The following is a 20967-nucleotide window of genomic DNA, read 5'->3' as shown; positions in this document are numbered from 1 at the left end:
AACTGTGATGACGTTTGACGGAAACGTCCCAATCAGAGAGACCTCCCCTATAGAATGAAAAGATGCCATCTAGTCTACGCCTCAGCCATTGTATTTCGCCGTTCTCTCTATTCAGTGGTGTGCTGTAACTCAGTAATTTCGTCGATTTTAATAAACGCAGATTGTAGACATCCAGCTGAATTTATCAAAACATAGTCTGCACACGGATTGCAAAGAAGATATTTACAAAAATAATAGATTTTTTGGGCTACCGCGATATTAAAATTAGCAGCTAGCTACCTTACTTCCCCCAAAAACCTTTGTTATTAAACCAATAGGCATTTCTCCACGGATCCGGTTTCTATTTAGATGGCAAGCTTCCCAGATTCTGTAAATGAAAATGAAATAGGTAAGTTGAGATTCTTTTCACTATCTTGCTCTGTTGTGTTTGAGGGAGGGGTTGACTGTTTGAATATTCAGCTAGCTAGTTAATATGTATTAGCTAGCTACTATTTTACACCTTTTATCTGTCGATGACGCCATAAGTTGTCTTACTTTATGTATTTTATAGGTCAAGTCGTTTCTTCCATAACCTATATAATTTTAACCAGAGACTCGCACACTAACCGCCTGTCCCATATTCACCATGCCCCCACCGATTATGCTCGGTGGCCCCACACCAAAGACGGTATGGTAGAAACTTTGTGGCCACCCACAGCGCGAGCAGTCGGCACACTTTGTTTTCCATGTCCTTCTGTGGTGGTGATAACTACGTTTCTTCAGTATGACTCATTCCTCACTAGTCGGGGGAACGCACTGATATCTTACGCACGCTAGATGTTTTATACAACGGGTGTTTTGATGCAACACTGTTGCGTAAAAACCCGTGATATATATGTGTTGTCTCATTTACTTGGCCAACCATATTTTTACGGTACCCAGTTAAAATGCGTTTCTTGGACTAATAATATGTTGTGTATTATAGCCAACTTCATTCTCATTCGTTTACATTTCTAATGACGTCAAATAAGTCTTGACTCTCAATCTCTCAGTAAAAATATTTGTAAGCATCTGTTCTGACATTGAACATTCATATCCAGCTACACCAGAGGTCAGCTGAGCCTGGTGGAACCAGCCTGATCCGTGTTCATTTTATTTCACTATGAAGTGAAATCGATTGATGAATGCAGCGACCAGGCTTGTGTAAATGATAGAATGATAAATGCAGCATTCAGGCTGGTTCCAACAGGCTATGGTCAGTTGGGCTTTGAAGCATCTTTTCTACACTGTCATTCAGATGTTGCTCTTCTGTTTCAAGGTAAGGCTAAGTTCATTGGTGAACTCTTAGTGCCTGTTGCTCCCTTTGACCAGAAGTCTGGGCGAGAGACCTGGACTGTAGCCTTTGCACCTGATGGTTCTTACTTCGCTTGGTCTCAAGGGCATCGCATCGTGAGGCTCGTTCCCTGGTCAAAATGCCTGAAGAATTTGTAAGTACCTGTACTAGGTCTATCCACATAAAACAAATGGTTAGGCCCTTCTTTAAAGGTCTGTTTACATTTTGAGGGAGGCCTTTCGAGGCAACAATTCCTTTGAGTTTTGAAATTCAACCATGATGTTTCTGAATATCCTGTGCAATGAATGCACTGATTGATGTGGAGTCCTATTTGGCAGAGAGGGCAGGGGAGCAAGAGAGATGGTGAATGTTGCTGGTGCCCATTGGGTATTGGTTTGGCGGCTGCCTTGCCGGTTACATTATCTGGTGGTTTTAAGGCCCTTTCAGCGCTCCTCCACTCCACAGGTCGCACTGATACATCTCACCTTACTGCACACGTACCAAGGCCACTGCAGGGTGAAACAGGGTTTGGGAAAGTCCCATTGTAGCCCAAACAATCGTGTTCATGCCCTTCAACAGACTGGTCCTTTATTGAGATTTCTCTTCAGAATTACGTATTTTTAGTTATTGTTGCTTCCTGTCTCCTAGTGCTTATTACAATATGTACTTTTGTTTTGCTTGAATATCTTAACGTTCTGTACTAGAGTCTACTTTTTTTTTTTTTTTAAGCAACAGCTGATTGTTGATCACGTAGAGTGGACTTCATTAATGGGGAGTTTTGGGTAAACCAAGTTAGAGGAAAGAACACTGCTTCTTGTTATTCAGGAGTGGAAATATGCTCAAGGGCCTTGCGTTTATCATTTTGGCCCGGTACAAAAGCTGCCTTAAAATGCAGTCAAACTTGTACAACGGCGGTCTTGTCTTTGGCGAGAGAAAGCAAAACATAGCAGCTTGGGGTTTATTACTATGTCCTTATGTTGTAAAATAATGTACGGTTTACTGCCATGAAGTCAACTTCTACATTTCTGCCTGTAAACCCTTCTGTAAACAATGACACATCAAATCAATACTAAAACAATGTTGAGGGCTGTAAATGCACTTTGACATTATTTCATGGCTACATCCTATTTGAGTCATAGGCCTCGGTAGCCTTGCTGACGTGTTGTGTTAAGCAGAGTTGTGCTTAATTCTTGTTGAATTTTGATTGGTTTTGACTTTTTGTTTGGGGGTTGATACCTCGCATTGTTTGGGCTTGAACATCTAACAGTTGTATTAGAAGGGGGTGGATGCTCAGGGACTGTAGGTGGCTGTCCGTGTGGGTGTTTGAGTAAGAAAGACAGAGGAGAACAAATCATTTAAAAAGCACAGCCCCCGTTATTGACGCATCGTGCTGACAACATCATCATAGCTTTTACAGACTGAAGTCGGGAGGACTTTGAGTTAGGTGTCAGCCAGACTAAATCATAGGTGCATCCAATCTGATTTCTAATATCCACAACATTCTATATATAACACCACATAACTTGAAATTCATTCTAGATTCTGATAGTCAAAATTGTTGTTTACAGTTCTAGTTGTTATTTAGTTGTCTCTTTCTAGAATATTCTAGTAGTTCAATATATGTGCTATCCCTCCCTATGAGGAGGAAACTGAGGTCAGTGTGCTGTGGAGTGTATTATCAGTTGCCTTTATGCAGAGCTGGCTCTTTTTCCACACAATAATGTCATGCGGTGCCCCCAGAACCTTTCAGCTTGTAGACATGTTGTACACTGTTTTGTCTTACCTATTGGGTGTTGTTGTGTTAACCAGGCCAGAATGGTTTAGGCAAGTCCTGTCTAATAGAGAGATATTGTTAGAAATTGAAAACTGGTCAAGGTGTGCAAGATGTAACATATAAGGCCAGCAACTTCTATATTTAAAGGTTTAATAGACAAAGATATGCATATGAGAGTAACAGACCTGCTCCTCTGACAGCCTTTCTCAGACTTTCGGACCAGCAAGGCATGGCCTTCATCCCTTGGTGACCGCTTTGGTAAAAAAATAATTAACCGTTCCTTTTTCTTTATAAAAACACATTGTATTTCATTTATTTTTACTTTACACTAAATTGAATGAATTACATATTTACTTGACTTTCTTCATGGTTTGTCTGTGTCTCTCTCTGGGCTTTCTTCAGGGGCTGCCTGTCTATAATTGACAAAACAATACAAATATAACTTAGTCATTACACGATCACATTACCTGCGTTGTCAATAAAAACGATGTAACAACTGAATCTTTATAAACAAATAACAATCTTTCATTCTATTGATATGCATGCATATAATATTTTAGCAAAAAATAAAAAAGTTACCTTGTTCACGTAGGTATTTAGAACCTTTGCTATGAGACTCAAAATCGAGCTCCGGTGAATCCTGTTTCCATTGATCATGCTTGAGATGTTTCTACAACTTGATTGGTCGAAGGAATTGTCTGTAGAGCTCCGAGACAGGATTATGTCGAGGCACAGATCTGGGGAAGGGTACCCAAACATTTCTGCAGCATTGAAGGTCCCCAAAAACACAGTGGCCTCCATCATTCTTAAATGGAACAAGTTTGGAACCACCAAGTCTCTTCCTAGAGCTGGCTGCCCGGCCAAACTAAGCAAACAGGTGAGAAGGGCCTTTTTCAGGGAGGTGACCAAGAACCAGATGGCCACTGACAGAGCTCCAGAGTTCCTCTGCGGAGATGGGAGAACCTTCCAGAAGGACAACCGTCACTGCAGCACTCGACCAATTGGGCCTTTATGGTAGAGTGGCTAGACAGACAGCCACTCCTCATTAAACTCGTTGGCCTGAATGCCAAGCATCACGTCTGGAGGAAACCTGTCACCATGGTGGCAGTATGGTATCATGCTGCAGGGTTGTTTTTCAGCGGCAGGGACTGTGTGATGAGTCAGGATCGAGGGAAAGATGAATGGAACAGAGATCCGTGATGAAAAACCTGCTCGGGACCTCCGACTGTTCACCTTCCAACAGGACAACGACCCTAAGCACACAGCCAAGACAACACAGGAGTGGCTTTGGGACAAGTCTGAATGTCCACGAGTGGCCCAGCCAGAGCTCGGATTTGAACTTGATGAAACATCTCTGGGGAGACTTGAAAAAAGCTGTGCAGCGACGCTCCCCATCCAACCTGACCGAGCTTGAGAGGGTCTGCAGAGAAGATTGGGAGAAACTCCCCAAATACAGGTGTGCCAAGCTTGTATCATCCAGGAAGAGTTGAGGCTGTAATCGCTGCCAAAGGTGCTTCAACAAAGTCCTGCTCAGTCTGAATACTTATGCAAATGTTATTTCCATTTGTAACATTTTTTATATCCTGTTTGTGCTTTGTAATTATAGGGTATTGTGTGTAGATTGAGGGGGGGACTATATAATCAAATCAATATACACTGCTCAAAACACATCCTAGATCTGAATGAATGAAATATTCTTATTAAATACACTGCTCAAAAAAGTAAAGGGAACACTTAAACAACACAATGTAACTCCAAGTGAATCACACTTCTGTGAAATCAAACTGTCCACTTAGGAAGCAACACTGATTGACAATACATTTCACATGCTGTTGTGCAAATGGAATAGAGAACAGGTGAAAATTATAGGCAATTAGCAAGACAACCCCAATAAAGGAGTGGTTCTGCAGGTGGTGACTACAGACCACTTCTCATTTCCTATGCTTCCTGGCTGATGTTTTGGTCACTTTTGAATGCTGGCGGTGCTTTCACTCTAGTGGTAGCATGAGACGGAGTCTACAACCCACACAAGTGGCTCAGGTAGTGCAGCTCATCCAGGATGGGACATCAATGTGAGCTGTGGCAAGAAGGTTTGCTGTGTCTGTCAGCGTAGTGTCCAGAGCATGGAGGTGCTACTAGGAGACAGGCCAGTACATCAGGAGACGTGGAGGAGGCCGTAGGAGGGCAACAACCCAGCAGCAGGACCGCTACGTCCGCCTTTGTGCAAGGAGGAGCAGGAGGAGCACTGCCAGAGCCCTGCAAAATGACCTCCAGCAGGCCACAAATGTGCATGTGTCTGCTCACAGTCAGAAACAGACTCCATGAGGGTGGTATGAGGGCCCGACGTCCACAGGTGGGGGTTGTGCTTACAGCCCAACACCGTGCAGGACGTTTGGCATTTGCCAGAGAACACCAAGATTGGCAAATTCGCCACTGGCGCCCTGTGCTCTTCACAGATGAAAGCAGGTTCACACTGAGCACTGTGGTCCCCACCTGCAGAACCACTCCTTTATTGGGGGTGTCTTGCTGATTGCCTATAATTTTCACCTGTTGTCTATTCCATTTGCACAACAGCATGTGAAATGTATTGTCAATCAGTGTTGCTTCCTAAGTGGACAGTTTGATTTCACAGAAGTGTGATTGACTTGGAGTTACATTGTGTTGTTTAAGTGTTCCCTTTATTTTTTTGAGCAGTGTATAATATATTGATATCTATTTTAGAATAAGGCTTTAACTTATTAACAAGGTGGAAAAAGTCAAGGTGTCTGAATACTTCCCGAATGCGCTGTATCCTGTCTTCAACCTAGACTGCAGTATGCATAGTTCAGCCCATTGGGCAAATAGGCCTATGGCAATTATTTATTTAATTGAATTATTCTGCGTACCGGCAAGCATTCCTCCACAGACCGGCACCGGTCCATGGACCAGGGTTTGAGAAAGGCTGCTCTAAGAAGTCAGCAGCAAATCTCTCTCCCTCCAGGGCAGACCTAAATACTAATCTGATCATTGTCTCATCCTGCCCTGGGTCACAACATTATATCAAGGCTGAGACCTAGTGGTTCAGTAGACTATACATTTGACACCAATGGCTGATTCTTATGGCTCAAGGGCCGGGATATCAGTTACTAAGACCTGCTTTATGGTGAGCTCTGCACTTTGAGAGGGTACCTGGAGGCCAAATTCCAATTGGGAATAATCATCATCATAATATCGTTCTTAACAATATGACAACTTATGTTAGCCAACCGTCTCACCACTTAGACTGCATGTATCACTCAGTGCTCTCCTCCTGAATGTGGATTGTTTTTTTTAGCTGTTTGGCACCTAGATCAATTTAATTCAGGTTTGTTACATTAAAAATGTATGTGACAATCACACTGTAGGCCTACCTGTAACTCCTCTTTCTCCCTCTCCTTTCCCTCCATTACCCTCATTTCCCTGTCTTCCATTTCTGTTCCCTTTCTTTCTCTGAACTCTCCATCTTGCTCCCCATCTTTCCACATTACCCCTCTCCTTCTATCCCACTCTCCAGCGGTGGGGAAGGCTCCAACAGAGCAGGCACTCGGCGTTTGTCGCGGCAGAACAGCGAGGGTGGAACAGTGGTGCCAGTGGGCGAGCCCAGGGAGCACACCATCGACTGCGGTGACATTGTGTGGGGCCTGGCCTTCGGCTCGTCAGTGCCAGAGAAGCAGAGTCGCTGCGTCAACATCGAGTGGCACCGTTTCAAGTTCGGTCAGGACCAGCTGCTGCTTGCCACGGGCCTCAACAACGGACGCATCAAGATCTGGGATGTCTATACTGGTGAGAACCTGATTCAACATAAACATCACAATCAGCTGTACTCTTCTGTTTTCACAGTGCATACTTTCTAGTTCCATGTACCAATGCAAGTTCTAGAATCAGCATGCCTGTTCTCAGTAGAGGAAGTTGAAGCCTCATAGGTGGGTTTTATCGGACCAACTTTCTCCACACAAATCCTGGACTATGTTTTCATTCCAGGAAGTCCACCTCGTCCTTTCTCGTCACTTTCTCACAGATCTTATATTTGAAAGCAGCACGGCCAAAATTAGGTGTGGCTGTTTACACCTATGTGAAGGGGAGAGGACATATTATCTCTTGCCTGGAGCTCAACTGGTGCTAGCTCGCCAGTCGTGTCCTAAATGGAATTAAGGGTTTTATAATATCACTGGCTGTGCTGTGTTTCCCCTAGTATTCTTTACAGCAGCAGTGTTGGGGGAGTCGGGCACTCCTGTGATATTTTTTCCTGTAGAATGACTTAGGTCACTGCTGGTGACTTTTTAAAATGACATTGTACTCCAAAATGATTGAAAATTCAATTATGTTGTCAGGATCTGAAATATCATTTCGCCTTCAAAAGCATTAGAACCTAGAACCTACAATGGGGCAAAAAAGTATTTAGTCAGCCACCAATTGTGCAAGTTCTCACATTAAAAAGATGAGAGAGGCCTGTAATGTTCATCATAGGTACACTTCAACTATGACAGACAAAATGAGAGAAAAAAATCCAGAAAATCACCTTGTAGGATTTTTAATGAATTTATTTGCAAATTATGGTGGAAAATAAGTATTTGTTCAATAACAAAAGTTCCCTTTGTTGGCAATGACAGAGGTCAAATGTTTTCTGTAAGTCTTCACAAGGTTTTCACACACTGTTGCTGGTATTTTGGCCCATTCCTCCATGCAGATCTCCTCTAGAGCAGTGATGTTTTGGGGCTGTTGCTGGGCAACACGGACTTTCAACTCAATGAGTTTTTACCAAAAAGTTCTATTTTGGTTTCATCTGACCATATGACGTTCTCCCAATCTTCTTCTGGATCATCCAAATGCTCTCTAGCAAACTTCAGACGGTCCTGGATATGTACTGGCTTAAGCAGGGGGACATGTCTGGCACTGCAGGATTTGACTCCCTGGCGGCGTAGTGTGTTACTGATGGTAGGCTTTGTTACTTTGGTCCCAGCTCTCTGCAGGTCATTCACTAGGTCCCCCCGTGTGGTTCTGGGATTTTTGCTCACCGTTCTTGTGATCATTTTGACCCCACGGGGTGAGATCTTGCGTGGAGCCCCAGATCGAGGGAGATTATCAGTGGTCTTGTATGTCTTCCAATTCCTAATAATTGCTCCCACAGTTGATTTCTTCAAACCAAGCTGCTTACCTATTGCAGATTCAGTCTTCCCAGCCTGGTGCAGGTCTACAATTTAGTTTCTGGTGTCCTTTGACAGCTCTTTGGTCTTGGCCATAGTGGAGTTTGGAGTGTGACTGTTTGAGGTTGTGGACAGGTGTCTTTTATACTGATGACAAGTTCATACAGGTGCTATTAATACAGGTAACGAGTGGAGGTCAGAGGAGCCTCTTAAAGAAGAAGTTACAGGTCTTGCTTGTTTGTAGGTGACCAAATACTTATTTTCCCACCATAATTTGCAAATAAATCCATTAAACATCCTACAACGTGATTTTTCTTCTCATTTTGTCTGTCATAGTTGGAGTGTACCTATGATGAAAATTACAGGCCTTTCATCTTTTTAAGTGGGAGAACTTGCACAATTGGTGGCTGACTAAATACTTTTTTTGCCCCACTGTATTTGCGCAACTGAGCGGCGTAGTGGCTTTAAATAAATATTTCCCTAATTGGAATACCCCCAAAAGACTTTGAATGCATTAAATGCTATAAATATACTTTGTAACTTGTCACTCCGGGGTTTTTTCTTTATCAAAATTGGGCTTATTATTTAGAGGCCCCCTTTTTGGCCACAGATGTTTTTGATGTTTTTAAGGGCATTTCATGCAATTATACACATTTTGTCATGGGCAGAGAGGAAATTTGATAAAGAAAAGGCTACTTTTCTGCATTTCTACACCCATTGAGCTGAGAAAAAAATGGCAGTTTTAAAGCTACTTTCCTGCAATTCTTCATGTTTTGCTCTGATTTATGTTGTGTTCTTATGCTATCTGAGTGACTCAAACATAACAGTCAGTGGGGCTCCCATGCCATGATATGTATTTTTATTTGGGTGATTCTAGGTTCTCAAAGATGATATTATTTTGATCCATGATTTCTTTTCTCCATAATTTCTGGAGTGGTCGGCAGCGATTTAAATGAATATGGGGGAACCGCTGGGGATCATACGCATGATTGCTGTTACATCAACCCGTTGCACAGATGCAGGATTTTTGGTAATCTTTTAAGCAGCCTGTCATTAAAGAGAGTAGATGTAACCCTATCCCAGTAGGGTTACCTAAGCCTTCCTGATGCACACAGGGCTATAAAATGAGTTTTATTCTAATAGAACAGCCAAGAGAATGCTCATTGTTCTGTTCCAGATGGGAAACCAGGTTGCCATTGCCTTCTACCCATCACGTCATCTACACACCCACTTCTAGCTGGCATCCTGTTTTATGGTCTGTGTGTTGCAGACAGTCAGTGGGTTATATAACGTGTTGACGTTTGTTTTAGCCCTGCTGGTTGTTTGCTTGCGCCTCCTGTCCTGCTCCCAGGTTGTTTTTTTTTTACTGACAAACCTGATTGATGATGTTTGACCACGGACTCTCTCTTGCTGCTGCCAACACAGTGCTGACGTCCCAACCCTGCCAGGCTCCCTGCTCTCTTAGTTCTCTCTCTCTCTCTCACACACCTACATACATTTTCAAAGGCAGGTTTAAAGGGCCCTGTATCTACCAGAAACACTATGTTAATGCCTACGTATGTACAAAGGACAAATAGAAATCCCTAGTCAAAGTATTTGGCCAACTTCTGTGTGGATAAATAGTAATCTCCACAGAGTATGACTTGATTGGTGGGAGGGTGTGTACTGGGATACAATGACAGCCAATGATTTACAGTTAACCGCTAGCTGTGCTGTGTTGCAATTGGGTGGAGATATAGTTGTCAGGGGTTGGTCCCAGAGCCATGTAGCCATTTTCTGCTGTGCTGATGAGCGTCTGTGTCTGGCCTACTGTGGTCTGGTGCGAGTCATGACTATAAAAATAAAAGATGGATAGATTATACTTTTTTTTTTTTTAGGAATGTCCCAACTCACACCAGACAACAGTAGCCCAGGATTTAATAGTTTGTGTTTTCCCCTCTGGCCCACTATGGAGGACAGGAAACAAAGCCTAGAGACTATAGACAGTCAGGGGATAAAGTGAACTGGAGATCTTGATTGATGTCAGAATGTCACACTTACAAAGGTTTTTCTTCGATTAAAAAAAAATATATATATATATATATCTCCAAACCCCACTACCCCTCCCCAATTGGAGTAAACTAATCAAAACAATTAGGGTGTTATATTGTTGGCAGACTATTTGAGAATAACTACTGTAATTGAGTCCCATCCTCCCCTCAATGTAACCAGTGTTGGGACTGCGTATCAGGAAGCAACAAATTGCCGGGATTAAGTCTGGATTACTTTGATTGCACTTATTCTATGTCAGTCTACCCAGAGGGTATCCCATGCCACTCTGACTGTCAACACCAGGCCCAGCCTTTAAAATAGAGCTCTCCAAGGCTCTACCTCATCAGATTGAGAGAAGAAAGCCCAGTCGGTGGATCTAGTAGTTACATGGAGATTTCATTTGTGACTGCCCTCTTTCTTTCCCTCTCTTAAATTCTGTATTTTCTCTACTCAATCTCTCTATATATTTTTTTATATATAAATTCTGTGCCTCTATATAAACTGACAGCGCCCTCGTTACTTTGCACATGGGTGAGGAACCCACACTTATCTAATTTAGTTTTATTATTAACTCTGGGGTTGTTTGCCTTTACAGGAAAGCTGTTGCTCAATCTCATGGACCATACAGATATAGTGCGAGACCTGACTTTCGCCCCTGACGGCAGCCTCATGCTGGTATCGGCATCCAGAGACAAAACCCTGAGGGTCTGGGACCTGAAAGATGACGGTAAGAATCCTGAGGAACAGCTTTTGATTTAGCTTGACTCAGTTTTATTATCTTGGAACTGAAACAGTTTTTCAGGGTTATTTACATAGCCTTGTACAGCTGTGCCAGCAAGCCACACTGATACATGCAAATGACGTTTTTGAGTGTCGAGCTAATACACATCCACAAACATTAAGCTAAAGAAGTAGGTAGCATGTGATGAGTTGCCTTTGTTCCAGTGGAATTTGCTACTGCTGCTGGCGGTTCCACCTTGAAAGGCCCCACACCCCCTGCATGCATTCTAGGCTCACATGAACAGAGAATAATGACACATTTGGCCCAGGTCCAAGAGTAGGCTATTCTTTTCTTCTGATATAGACTACATTTTCTTATGTTTCTTTACTTTTCTTTTTGTCTAAAATAATGTATTTATTGTGATGTAGGCTATATTACATGGATTTATTGTGATGTAGGCTATATTACATGGATTTATTGTGATGTAGGCTATATTACATGGATTTATTGTGATGGTGTAGGCTATATTACATGTATTTATTGTGATGTAGGCTATATTACATGGATTTATTGTGATGTAGGCTATATTACATGGATTTATTGTGATGGTGTAGGCTATATTACATGTATTTATTGTGATGTAGGCTATATTACATGGATTTATTGTGATGTAGGCTATATTACATGGATTTATTGTGATGATGTAGGCTATATTACATGGATTTATTGTGATGGTGTAGGCTATATTACATGGATTTATTGTGATGGTGTAGGCTATATTACATGTATTTATTGTGATGGTGTAGGCTATATTACATGGATTTATTGTGATGTAGGCTATATTACATGGATTTATTGTGATGGTGTAGGCTATATTACATGTATTTATTGTGATGGTGTAGGCTATATTACATGGATTTATTGTGATGGTGTAGGCTATATTACATGGATTTATTGTGATGGTGTAGGCTATATTACATGTATTTATTGTGATGGTGTAGGCTATATTACATGGATTTATTGTGATGTAGGCTATATTACATGGATTTATTGTGATGGTGTAGGCTATATTACATGTATTTATTGTGATGGTGTAGGCTATATTACATGGATTTATTGTGATGGTGTAGGCTATATTACATGTATTTATTGTGAAGGTGTAGGCTATATTACATGGATTTATTGTGGTGTAGGCTATATTACATGGATTTATTGTGATGGTGTAGGCTATATTACATGTATTTATTGTGAAGGTGTAGGCTATATTACATGGATTTATTGTGGTGTAGGCTATATTACATGGATTTATTGTGATGGTGTAGGCTATATTACATGTATTTATTGTGAAGGTGTAGACTATATTACATGGATTTATTGTGGTGTAGGCTATATTACATGGATTTATTGTGATGGTGTAGGCTATATTACATGTATTTATTGTGATGGTGTAGGCTATATTACATGGATTTATTGTGATGGTGTAGGCTATATTACATGTATTTATTGTGATGGTGTAGGCTATATTACATGTATTTATTGTGATGTAGGCTATATTACATGTATTTATTGTGATGGTGTAGGCTATATTACATGTATTTATTGTGATGGTGTAGGCTATATTACATGGATTTATTGTGATGGTGTAGGCTATATTACATGGATTTATTGTGATGGTGTAGACTATATTAAAAGGATTTATTGGCCTTTTAAAATGTAGATGTTCCAAAGGTCTGCATCAGTGGCTTGTAGGCTGTGCATGGAAGTCAGGAGATTCTAAATGTGTGTTTTAATTAATGGTCAATTACCGCAGCACTGGCAGTTATTTGCTTGACATTCTCCACCTGACAGAATTTCATGACCACCACAGCCCTAGTTAAGCCTATTAATTAAAAAAGCCAAATTATCCCTATAGAAAATCCTTTTGCAGAAAATCCTGTAAACTTTGGAAACAACTCTGCTGATTTTGTTACTGTTACTTCATCACAATAATTTCTTAAGCAAATAATGAGTGTGTATTTTTCCATAAAGTACATGTCATAACCAGTGGTGATTCTGTGTTGTAGGTAACATGGTGAAAGTGTTGCGGAGTCATCAGAACTGGGTCTATTGCAGCGCATTCTCACCAGACTCCTCAGTCCTCTGCTCTGTTGGAGCCGGTAAATCGGTATGTACACCTGTTCCCCTTTCTCTCCTTTTTGAGAACTGCTACTCTGTGTGCTATTGCTTGTGTCTAGTTATGCTCAATGACCTACCAATGAAACACTCCCACCTTCCCCCGTCCCATCAACTGAGTCTTGACCGTTATGCTTGGTGTCATAGTTCAACAACCCTGGCTGGAGTTCGGTTTGGCTTTGTTTTGAAGTGTTACTATGTAGACTAAACAAATGATCACACATTTGTAATAGTTCCAGTATTTATTCTCGATCTACAATCTAAACAGTTCACTTGATGTTTTAGAGTGGGGGATACAGATTGCTATGCTTTATTTAATGACCCAAATGCAGACCCAAATCATTCAAAGAAATGTTCTATCAAAAAAAATTGGCTTCCCTTTTTGATACATTCTACATAAGGAGAAAATTAGATGGTTAAGTAGTGCTGTCCCCAAGATGGCTGCCCAGCCAGTGAGGGATCGGGCCTCTATGGCCTCAGTCACAGATACACTTTGCAACAACCACATCAACATGCTAGTAGTTAGTTACTATAGCCAGCTCCATCCTCCTTGTGCAGGGTGCAGCTAGATTGTTGTTAGGCTGTGTGTCCATAAGTGTCTTGCTTTCCCTGTCACAGGTGGCAGGTGTGTGAATGTTTTTGAAGGGAGGGAGCGCCGCGCTGACATAAAGCAGCCGGTGCAGGCCGCTGGCTGGTGGCACCAGTGCCACTACTACTGCCGGGCTGGGACGCACTGTGCCCCTGCCCAGGGGGCAGTCTTGCACCTACCTGACCGCAAGGTCTCCCATACGTAGGTGCTGCTGTCTCCATGTTTGTCTACCTCCGCTGTTGCAGTACCTCCTTTTATATCAGTTATGAAACTTTGATTGTAAATGGCAGTAAAGTAAAACCTTTCCCACCCACACAGTCCCTTACCCCTCTCCTTCACCTCCTACTCGCCCCTCTCTACCCCCTCCCCACACACACACACACACACACACACACACTTAAATAGAAACCCTACCTATTATAGCAGACCTTAACTGACATTTTGTTAGGTTTGTAGTGTTTTGCCAGTCTCGCCGACTGCCCACAGTCTAACTTGTATGAATTACGTTGTTTATTTGTCTCTCCATAATGAGGCTCTTAGCATCAGTTATTGTAGTTTGATAGCCTTAGTTCTCCCTCGTCCTTCTGACTTCTCTCCTGTGGCCCACATTTAAGGGCCAGTCAGCACACCCGTCTGTGTTGTGGCCGCACCGCTCCGTTTGTAATGGAGTTAGTGTGCAGGGGTCAGGTCATTGTTGGCGTAAATGAGAATTGAAAGGACTCTTTGTGGCTCCGCAGACTGCCTTCATCCCCATAAATGTCCGCCTTTGTCCCAAAATTAACATGGACAATGTTGGAGTCAAAAAAAACATGCTGTTAGTTATTGAATTCCCTGTTGCCTCATAATTGGCCAAAGGGCAGTATTTTCCTCTTTCGGCTCCCCCACGGATATGTCCCTATGTTTGATTAGCATTCACACGTTTTTCTGTTAAAACAGAGGGAGAGAACCATAGTGGGAGAGGAAGAACAGTCTCTCATAGTGTGACTGAACTTACACACACTCGCCTTAGCACTGAACCAATCCTCATCCAAAATACATTCGAACTGTACTCTGAATTGCTTGAACAGAAATGTTTAAAAAGAACTGAGCCTCACTAAAAAGATTACAGAAAACAAAAGAGGCAACTGTAACTGTCTGCCATTTCGGAGCAGATTTTCCTCATCCAGTCACTGGCAACTGTGTCTTCTAAACTGTAGAGTGGTGCAGCTTGCCTAAAATGCAGGCAGTAGCCTCATGACTTGGATTCCTTTCATTTCACACTAACGCTAGAGGAGGGCGTAGGAGAATATGAACTGAAGTAGCCCCCAGAAACCATTGACTTGATTGTGGAATGGCATTCATCTACTTTAACGGACATGTTGCACCTTTGCTCAAGTGCAATGTTTGCAGAACTCCTTGTTATGTTTTGAATAGGCCTATACAATCTGGTTTTGGTTCTAAAAATTACAAATAAATTCAACGTCACTGTTAAAGCCTCCTGTAGAATTTAAATTGAATTAGATCTGTTCTGATGAATTGAAAGTTTTAACAAACGACAAGGCATGTTGCTCTTGAGCAGGCACTACATTTCGCTGGAGCAAAGAATCGTTCAAACCCATGTGGCTGACTGTTGAAAACTGTGTGCAGATGTTGCAAATATGTGTCCAAAGGCGTCACCCTTTTGGCCATCAAATGTTTTTTTCTCTTGCAGTATGTCTCTTCGTAGGCTTCCGCCGGAGGTGCGAGTCTTTTGTAATCACAGTGAACTAGAACTCTGAAAGGGGAAACCAGTGGAGTAACATTATGTTACCTAAAGTTACTACTTGTTTTATTTTCTCATTTTTCTGTAGACCTAAATGTTAGTATTAAGAAAACATTGTAATTAGATATCAATATGTTTAAATGCTAGCCTAGGTCATAGAAATTATAATTTATATGGAGCACAATTTTAGCAGCTATGTTAAGAAACCAGATGTGCAGTGACATGCATTTTGTAACATAACATGGAATTGCTGCTTGACTGGCATGAGATTTATTTTGTGCATCGTTTGGTCTGTAGTTCAAGACATAAGCCATAAAATGACACTGAGCATACAATGATTTTTCTGTTTATTTCTTGCTTTATTTTTTCTTGGCTTAATTTAATTACTTGTAATATAGATTGTCTGTTTTTACATTTTATGCTAGTAGCTTTTAAATGCTTGTCCCTGCATAGTGTTATTCCGTGGGCTCTAACATGGACCTCTTCCTTCTGTAGGTATTCCTTTGGGATATGGATAAATATTCCCTGATCCGGAAGCTGGAGGGTCACCATAACGACGTGGTGTCCTGTGAGTTCTCTCCCGACGGAGCCTTGCTCGCCACCGCCTCCTACGACACCCGTGTCATCATCTGGGACCCCCACATGGGCACTGTGCTGCTTGAGCTAGCGTAAGACAAACCAGGAACTAAGGCAAAGCAAAGACACGATGTTAAGGCCTTTTTATGTCAGTTTTTTTTCTCTCCTTCAGGCACCTCTTCCCCTCCCCCTCGCCCATCTTTGCTGGAGGGGCCAACGATCGCTGGGTACGCTCTGTAGCGTTCTGTCACGACGGGCGTCACATTGCCAGCATCACTGACGACCGGTAAAGAACAACACCTGAGGCCCGTGTCTGGCGCATCGGAAGGTTCCTAGAAAGAAAAGCTCTGCTTTAAAAATGGTTGAGATTCTTATAGCTAATGTCCACTTGTTCCTCTCTCTAAGGCATTCTCTTCTACCTCAGGTGTAGAGCATGTGCTGGTGTATATTTGTGTTGACCATAGTTGCTTCACCACACCCTTTTGCACTGTCACACTTCAGTGTACACAGTAAACTGCATGCTCTCTGTCTCTGCTGATGAAAAAGTGTTTGCTGCAGTAGCAGAGCGCTGTGAAGCAGAGAGCGAGCGAGAGAGAGAGCGAGAGAGTCAAGTCTTAATGGGGTCTGAGTGAGAGCATATCTGTTGCAGCCAGGCAGGGCCCCCTTTGCGAATTGGTCACATGACCCTCACATGACAGCCATTAATCAACCGCTGATGCTTTTTCTCCTTAGCCCCGCCCTTCCCTTCATTGGTTAGGCTGCTAAGTGTTTACCATTGAGAAGGCAGTGCTAGAGGGAGAGGAGGAACGAGCCTGACAAAATGGCGGACACAATTTTTGTTGTTGCTCCCACGATGAGATTTTCAGATAGGATGAGGAGAAAACATTTGAAGTTTTATTGAATAGCGAAAATAAATGGCTTCTTTGATTTAGAATTGACTTCACCCTTTTTTACTTTGAAAATAGAAAACCACTGAAGTGGAACAATCTGAATGAATCCTACAGTTCAATGTTCACATGGTTGTCGTGTGTTTTTATGCTGTATTTCAGCCAGCTTGTTTAGGCCCTAGTGCAGTTCCCATGTGTTCTGTCTGACCGGCGCCCCTCTTTATTTTCTCTCTCTCTCTCTCTCCCACACACCCGCTAACCCCTCCCCATACACACACCCGCTAACCCCTCCCCATACACACACCCGCTAACCCCCCCCCATACACACACCCGCTAAACCCCTCCCCATACACACACCCGCTAACCCCCCCCATACACACACCCGCTAACCCCCCCATACACACACCCACCCGCTAACCCCCCCATACACACACCCGCTAACCCCCCCCCCCCTACACCCGCTAACCCCCCCATACACACACCCACCCACTAACCCCCCCCATACACACACCCACTAACCCCCCCATACACACACCCACCCGCTAACCCCCCCATACACACACCCACCCGCTAACCCCCCCCCCATACACACACCCACCCGCTAACCCCCCCCCCCCCATACACACACCCACCCGCTAACCCCCCCATACACACACCCACCCGCTAACCCCCCCCCCCCCCATACACACACACACACCCGCTAACCCCCCCATACACACCCACCCGCTAACCCCCCCCATACACACACCCACCCGCTAACCCCCCATACACACACCCACCCGCTAATCACCCCCTACACACACCCACCCGCTAACCCCCCATACACACACCCACCCGCTAACCCCCCCCCCCCCCCATACACACATACCCCCTAACCCCTCCACCCCCCCCCATACACACACCCGCTAACTCGGTCTGTCCCTCCCTCTCTCCCCAGAATGGTGCGTTTCTGGACAATTGACGAGACGTCTCCCCAGGCCATCGCCCCCCTCACTAACGGCCTCTGCTGTGCGTTCTCTACTGACGGGAGTTTCCTAGCAGCTGGGTGAGGCACACACACACTCCTACACACTTACCTACACTTCCCTGCCACACACACACACACCTCTCCACACACACCCATACCTCAGTCCGTTTACATACTGGGGGGGATTAATCCTGTTTGAATCGCACAAACCCCAGTCTTTAGGCAAGTGGCAGGTGATCAATCAAGACTTCATGTGCTGCCAAAAACAGGTCTTCCAGCTTTTTATTTGCATGCTGTAGGAAGGGCAGCGGCCCCTATATGTTGGTGGTTAAACCCAGGCACTGGGGTCTCTTACAACATTGCTTCAACCAGTTGTGTAAGGTAGACTACAGCAACCTAGTACCTACCTTTTCAGTGCTGTTGTGAGGGATAGATCGACTTGGAAATAACTCTCTCTCTCTCTCAGGTCTCGAGACGGAAGCGTGCATTTCTGGGCGTGCCCAAAGAGCATTGCCAGCCTGCAGCACCTGTGTCGCATGGCACTACGACGGGTCATGTCCACCCAGCAGGTGCAGACGCTGCCCATCCCGCCCCGCATACGCTCCTACCTGTCTTACCAAGATCTGTAGCCCTCCACATTCACCCTCACTGCCCAACACTGCATGCTGGAAACCAATGAATATTAACTTCCTAGAAAAAACACCCAGGAAAAATACCAAAAAAATAACCGAAGAGGAAAAACTTGATTGACAAACTAACTGTTCTGTGACAAGACACATTTTTGGGTATTTATTTTTGTAGGTTTACTTCCGTGTGTGCGTGCCATGGCCCCCCCCAGGGAGCGTGGTTGAATGGTTAAGTTATTTCAGTGGCCTGTCTCTCAGCGTAAGATGGCCTTACCATATGTCACCTCTGGATAATTCTACATTATTCCTCCAATAGACTTTTTTGCTGCTGATAATTGGCCTGGTGGTGGTGGAATCAATATTGATGTGCTGTCTCTCAACCTTCTCCGACTTGGAAGCGGAGAAACCATGCAACTCCACTGACTTTACTGTAAGGACTACTAAGGTTGCAAAATTCTGGGAACTTTCAATAAATTCCCTGGTTATCCCAAAATCCAGTTTGGCGGAACTCTGGAATCCGGAGGGAATAAGGAGGAAATCCAGAATCCCCCAACCAGGATTTTGCAACTACTAACGACCGAGTGAGAGGATAGAGGGTTCGTCCCAATGCTGTGCATTATTTTCAGTGCTTCAGAGACGGGCATGAAGGGTCGAGAAGTACCAATGTGTGTGTGTGTAAGCGAGGGGAGTCGAACTCATTCTGCCACATGGGTCTTCGCCGAGGTCCGGAGGGCTGCAAGTACAATTAATTAGATTTCCTCTGTCAGAATGTGTTAAAAGTCCTCTTTCCATCGCTTTTGGAATTTTCGATTCTTCTTGACTGTCTAGCTTTCATTTCGATTGCCTTTTAGAAAGCTGGACAGAGTGAGGTTACACCGTATTGATTTGGTTTTGGTAATTTCAATATCAATTGAGATTGTTTTCCATTTAAAGCAAAAAGATAAATATAAAAGTTAATTTGAAAATGGTGTAAGTGAATGACTGTGCTGATAAGATTTGACCTTCTGCTGCAATGGGCTGCTGGATCCCTCCCTCAGTTTTCTGCTACCCTAGATCTCCTCAGGTCTTAACCCTTACTCCCTCGCTTGCCCAGGTGGTCAACGTGCTTTCCTTTCCACACATCCTGCCTCACTCACGCCCAGGAGGGCAAAGACTGCCTGTAGCCTACACTGTCTCATCTCTGTCTCAAAACAATAGCAACCCATGGTCTGACCTGTTTGGTTCTCATTTTTTACCTGGGGGGGGGGAAAAATCTGTATAGACAATGATTGTGTGTGTGTACTGTGTACAGTGGCTTGTGAAAGTATTTGCCCCCTTGGCATTTTTCCTATTTTGTTGCCTTACAACCTTGAATTAAAATGTATTTTTGGGGGCTTTACATTTGATTTACACAACATGCTTACCACTTTCAAGATGCTACATGTGTTTTATTGTGAAACAAACCAGCAATAAGACAAACAGAACTCGAGCGTGCATTACGCCCCCAAAGTCAATACTTTGTAGAGTCACCTTTTGCTGCAATTACAGCTGCACGTCTCTTGGGGTAGGTCTCTATAAGCGTGACACATCTAGCCACTGGGATTTTTGCCCATTTTCAAGGCAAAACTGCTCAAGCTCCTTCAAGTTGGATGGGTTCCACTGGTGTACAGCAATCTTTAAGTCATACCACCAATTCTCAATTAGATTGAGGTCTGGGCTTTGACAAAGCCATTCCAAGACATTTAAATGTTTCCTCTTAAACCACTGAAGTGTTGCTTAAGCCGTATGCTTAGGGTCATTATTCTCCTGGAAGGTGAACCTCTGTCCCAGTCTCAAATCTCTGGAAGACTGAAACATTTTCCCTCAAGAATTCTCCTGTATTTAGCGCCATCTGTCATTCCTTCAATTCTGACCAGTTTCCCAGTCCCCGCCGATGGAAAAACATCCCCACAGCATGATGCTGCCACCACCATGCTTCACTGTGGGGATAGGGTTCTCGGGGTGATGAGAGGTGTTGGGTTTGCGCCAGACATAGCATTTTCCTTGGTGGCCAAAAAGCTCAATTTTAGTCTCATCTGACCAGAGTTCCTTCTTCCATTTATGTTTGGGGAGTCATGTCTTTTGGCGAACACCAATTGTGTTTGCTAATTTTTTTTCTTCAAGCAATGGCTTTTTTCTGGACACTCTTCCGTAAAGCCCAGCTCGGTGGAGTGTACGGCTTAAAGTGGTCCTAATGGACAGATACTCGCCGCTGTGGCGCTTTGCAGGGTCATCTTTGGTCTCCTTGTTTCATTTCTGATTAATGCTATCCTTGCCTGGTCTGTGAGTTTGAGGGCGGCCCTCTCTTGGCAGGTTTGTTGTGGTGCCATATTCTTTCCATAAAAAAAAAAAGGATTTAATGGTGCTCCGTGGGATGTTCAAAGTTTCGGA

General features: G+C 43.5%; 1 protein-coding gene across 1 annotated transcript; it reads left to right on the top strand.

Annotated features, from left to right (window-relative positions):
- Nucleotides 1–83: 83 nt before the first annotated feature.
- Nucleotides 84–19801, top strand: LOC139386421 (WD repeat and SOCS box-containing protein 1). Its single transcript, XM_071132015.1, has 9 exons — nt 84–388; nt 1298–1466; nt 6619–6887; nt 10875–11006; nt 13064–13164; nt 15998–16170; nt 16251–16364; nt 17903–18010; nt 18399–19801. Exons 1-9 carry the CDS (start codon nt 349–351, stop codon nt 18559–18561), a joined length of 1269 nt encoding a protein of 422 aa, XP_070988116.1. The 5' UTR covers nt 84–348; the 3' UTR covers nt 18562–19801.
- The last annotated feature ends 1166 nt before the right edge of the window (nt 19802–20967 follow it).

The sequence above is a fragment of the Oncorhynchus clarkii genome, chromosome 27, assembly GCF_045791955.1.
Source record: "Oncorhynchus clarkii lewisi isolate Uvic-CL-2024 chromosome 27, UVic_Ocla_1.0, whole genome shotgun sequence".
Taxonomy (NCBI): Eukaryota; Metazoa; Chordata; class Actinopteri; order Salmoniformes; family Salmonidae; genus Oncorhynchus; species Oncorhynchus clarkii.
This window is presented reverse-complemented; position numbering and strand designations above follow the sequence as displayed.